Raw genomic sequence first — 4,226 nt, 5'->3', positions numbered from 1 at the left:
TAGAGAAACCATGTTCCAAAACAAACAAAAAACCAAACCAAACCAAAAACCCACAAACCAACCAACCAAACAACAACAACAAAAACCCAAAACGACAACAATGACAAAAAACCCCAAAACAAAAAGTAAATGGTACCTGGCTGGGCTTGGTGGTATATAGGCCTTTAATCAAATTAAAAGTAGAGGAAGTTCCAGGGTAGCCTGGTCTATGTAGCAAGCTACAGGCTACATAGTGTAACCCTGTCTCAAAACAACAACAACAACAACAAAACTCATAAAGCATTTTGTTTTTATTTCCAGCACTCTGGAGGTAGAGACAGATGCATCTCTGTGAGTTAGTTCGAGGCCAGCTTGGTCTACATAGCCAATTTCAAGGCTACACAGAAAAATCTTGTCTCATAAAATAAAACAAAAACAAACAAAAAGTATGTGATTGAAAACAATCACAAAAAAACCCAATGTGTTTATTGTTGTGGGAAAAAAAACTAAGAATTTAAGAAAATAAAAATTCCTTACAATTCAACCACTCCAAGACAATTATTTGTTCCTTTTTTGTGGCAATTATTTTAAAAATTTAAAATACAGCAGGGTGGTGGTGGTGCAGGTTTTTAATTTAACACTTTGGAGGCAGAAGCCGACAATCTCTGGGAGTTCGAGGCTAGCCTGGTCTACAGAGTGTATTCCAGTATAACCAGAGCTACACAGAGAAACCCTGTCTCAAATACCAAAAAAAAGTTTTTTAAAAGATATTACCTATTATTTACATTTTTATGTGTACAGGTATTTTTGTCGGCATGTCTGTGTACCAGGTGCATTTAGCGTCCACGGAGGCCTGAAGAGGGCATTAGATTTGGGATTACAGATGGCTGTGAGTCCCCATGTGAGTGCTGGCAATCGAATCCGCGTCCTTTGCAAGAGTAGCCAGGATTCTTAACTTCCGAACCAGTCCTCTATGTCTCCAGCCCCCTGTTTATTACTATTATTGTGCGTGTAGAGGGGCGTGTTCTCTTGGACAGGGTGCGTAGTTTTTAGGACAACTCTGTGGACTCGCTCTTCTTCCGCATTGTAGGTCTCGGAGATTGGACTCGGGTCCTCAGCATAGCGTGGCAAATGCCTTTACCATTCCGAGGGATCCGGAGGCCTTTGCCACCATTTATTGTTGTTATTGTTTTGGTCCCAAATGTACGCATACTTCTAATTTTTCCCTCAGCCTCGCACACGCTCTCAGGCTTCATTTCTTCCCGAAATTTGACTGTGTAGTATTCTAATTTAAAAGAGCCCCATCCATTTAAATTCATCATCCGAAACCACGCCCCCAAGCGGCGACGGCGTTCTGGGAAAGGTTCCTTAGAACGGAAGTGACGTAAAGTGCATGCGCGTGACTGTAAGGCGAGCGCCGAAAAGGCCGGTGCGGTCGGAGGACTGCACTCGCTTCCGGAAGTGGCTGCTTCCTCAGCATGCTGGCCGAGCTCGGATTCATCGGGACCATCGGCGAAGATGACGAGGTGCCGGTGGAGCCCGAGTCGGACTCCGGGGACGACGAGGAGGAGGTGGGAGCCGGCGGACGGATTGGTGGGGGAGGGAGCCGTGAGCGGGAGCGGCCGGGAAGGAGCTGCGGGCGCCAGGCCGTCCTCAGCGTGCTAAGGTGTCCCCAGGCAGGCTGTTTGACTCAGGCTGTGCAGAGGCGACCTCCGCCCCCGAAGTCAGTCTTGCTTCCTGCCCATTCGGGGATGTTGTGTTCCCATCTGTCCATCCAGCCTCCCAGGCGGCAGTCGTGGCTTTGGGCGGTGGGGATGTAGTCTTGAGCGAGTGGCGAGAAAAGAAAACAAAACGACGTGCCTCGCCCACGCTGTCATCTGCCTGCCTGACATGGCCCTTCGGATGGCCCACGGCCTCTGCGGTCGACTTCCGAGAAAGCAACAAACACTCTAAGGCTCCGCTCTTTGCCCCTGACGATGGAGCGGTGAGGTCGTTTTTGACCGTTTGCCCTCCGACCATCCGCACTATTCTCCGTGCCGAGTCACACCTGGCTACCTGCAGCCCTCTCTTCTTTTGCAGTTTGGTCAATGTCCCCTTCTAGTTCTCTCCTCACCTGGCAGCAGAGTGGGCTTCCCGTGACGCGGTCCCGTTGGACCTGCCCCTTCCTCCCAACCCTGCAGCTGCTTCCTCCCGTGGCTTTCAGAGTAGGTCAGGCTCTGTCCTTTCTGCCATTGCACGCACAAGCCCTCTTCACGACAGTCCATTCTGCATGCCCCCCTCCCGGTGTGTGTGTGTGTCCATGCTTGAAGGTATATATGCACCTGCAGGTGCAGTGTGTGTTTGTGGGGGTGGGGTGGGTATGGACACTGTTGGCAGGCCAAGGGTTAATGCACATCGAGTGTCATTCCTCAGGAGCTGTCCACCTCGTTTCTACAGACGCTTCTCCCCCTGGAATCTAGAGCACCAGTTAGGCTAGGCTAGACTACTGACTGTCCACCGACAGGTGTGTTAAAAACCTCCCAGGACAGTTGTAAGCTGGACACTTCCTTATCATCTGCCCGTGTTTGCCTTACGTTGCTTTTTTATCCTGCCTGTTGATTTGAACCAGGGCATCATACACGCTAGGCAGGCTCTCCCTGCTGATCTGGGCTCCCAGCTGTGGGTTTCTCCTGGTAGGCCTCCTTCCTTCCTTCCCTCTTCCTGTTCTGTTCTTCCATCTCAGCCTGTTACTTTTCCCTCTCCTCTTTGCAGGGGCCCATTGTGCTGGGCCACAAGCAGAAAGCCCTTCAGAAGAGCCGTAGTGCAGATTTCAACCCTGACTTCATTTTCACTGAGAAGGAGGGCATGTATGACGGCAGCTGGGCCCTGGCTGATGTCATGAGCCAGCTCAAGAAGAAGGTGAGACTGATGGAGATGCGTTTTGGGTGATGGACAGTAAGGGGGTATGAGGACAGACCCTTATCTCACAGCCTTTTACCTTTATTTTATCTTCAGCAGCTTTTGGAACCCTTTGAAAATGGGTTGTGTAGGTTTGATGGGGTAGGGAGAGGAGGCTTCAAGTACCCCACAGTTCTCATGAATTGCCAGTAGTGGAGAGCACTGTAAAGTAAGTGGTCTTATTGTAGTTAATCATCAGAAATATATTAGTTTGTCTCCAGGTGGCATTTAGAATATCAGCGATAGCTTACTCTGTTTGATGACGGGGTGAGGGCACTTGTGACCTGCTGACCTAACTCTGATCCCTGGAACCCACGTGGTGGAAGGGGAGAACTGAGTTCCGCTGGTTGTTTGTTGACCTCCACATGCTCTATGGCTATTGTTTGCCACACCTGCTTCAATAAATAACTGAGCTTATTTTTCCTGTATTTATTAAATGCCCATACCTGCGCATAGTGGCACATGCTGTAATCTTAGCACAAGAGGTTGAAGTTTGTATGTAAGCGCACTCCATGCATGTAGTGCCCATCGAGTCTAGAAAGGGTGTCAGATCCCCTAGAACTGAAGTTATATATTTGTGAGCTGCCTTGTGGGTGCTGGGAATAGAACCCCGGACCTCCAGAAGGGCAGCAGTATTCTTTACTGAGCTGAACTATCTCTAACACTAGGATTGACTTTATTTTTGTGTGTATATGGGTTCCCACGGAGGCTAGAACAGGGAGCTGGATCCCTTGGAGCTGGAGTGGGCTGCCCAGTATGGTTGTTGGAAATGGAATTCAAGCCCTATAATTTGAGTAGCAAGTGATCTTAACTGCTGACCTATCTCTCCAGCCTCTAAAATAGTCTTTAAAAAATGTGTTTGTATTGGTTCTTAGTAATCTAGCTTATTAAGCATTTATTTATTTATTTATTTTGGTTCTTCAAGGCAAGGATTCTCTGTGTAGCCTTGGTTGTTATGGAACTCACTTTGTAGGCCAGGTTGGTCTTAAACTCATGGAGATCCTCCTGCCTCTGCCTCCTGAGTGCTGGAATAAAAGGCATACGCCTTTTCATTTTTCTTTTTTTCTTTTTTTGGTTTTTTTGAGACAGGGTTTCTCTGTGGTTTTGGAGCCTGTCCTGGAACTAGCTCTTGTAGACCAGTCTGGTCTGTGAATGCTGGAGATCCTCCTGACTCTGCCTCCTGTGTGCTGGAATAAAAGGCATACGCCTTTTCATTTTTCTTTTTTTCTTTTTTTGGTTTTTTTGAAACAGGGTTTCTCTGTGGTTTTGGAGCCTGTCCTGGAACTAGCTCTTGTAGACCAGTCTGGTCT

The 4,226-nt window shown here is 48.2% G+C and overlaps 1 protein-coding gene across 4 annotated transcripts in view; it reads left to right on the top strand.

Moving 5' to 3' along the window:
- The first annotated feature begins 1,376 nt into the window (after positions 1–1,376).
- Positions 1,377–4,226, top strand: part of Ddx27 (DEAD-box helicase 27) — an 18,822-nt gene continuing 15,972 nt past the window's right edge. The window contains exons 1-3 of one of the 4 annotated variants that reach the window (XM_026787213.1): positions 1,469–1,550; positions 1,758–2,062; positions 2,731–2,877. In XM_026787213.1, the coding sequence (XP_026643014.1) occupies positions 2,824–2,877 (54 nt within the window). In that variant the 5' untranslated portion in view covers positions 1,469–1,550; positions 1,758–2,062; positions 2,731–2,823. Of the gene's footprint in view, positions 1,551–1,757; positions 2,188–2,730; positions 2,878–4,226 lie in introns of those variants that run through there. The other 3 variants (XM_026787212.1, XM_005362865.2, XM_026787214.1) reach the window with 3 other exon arrangements.

Source organism: Microtus ochrogaster, linkage group LG8 (genome assembly GCF_000317375.1).
Source record: "Microtus ochrogaster isolate Prairie Vole_2 linkage group LG8, MicOch1.0, whole genome shotgun sequence".
Taxonomy (NCBI): Eukaryota; Metazoa; Chordata; class Mammalia; order Rodentia; family Cricetidae; genus Microtus; species Microtus ochrogaster.
The sequence above is the reverse complement of the archived record's forward strand: the minus strand, read 5'-3'. Positions and strand labels throughout refer to the sequence as shown.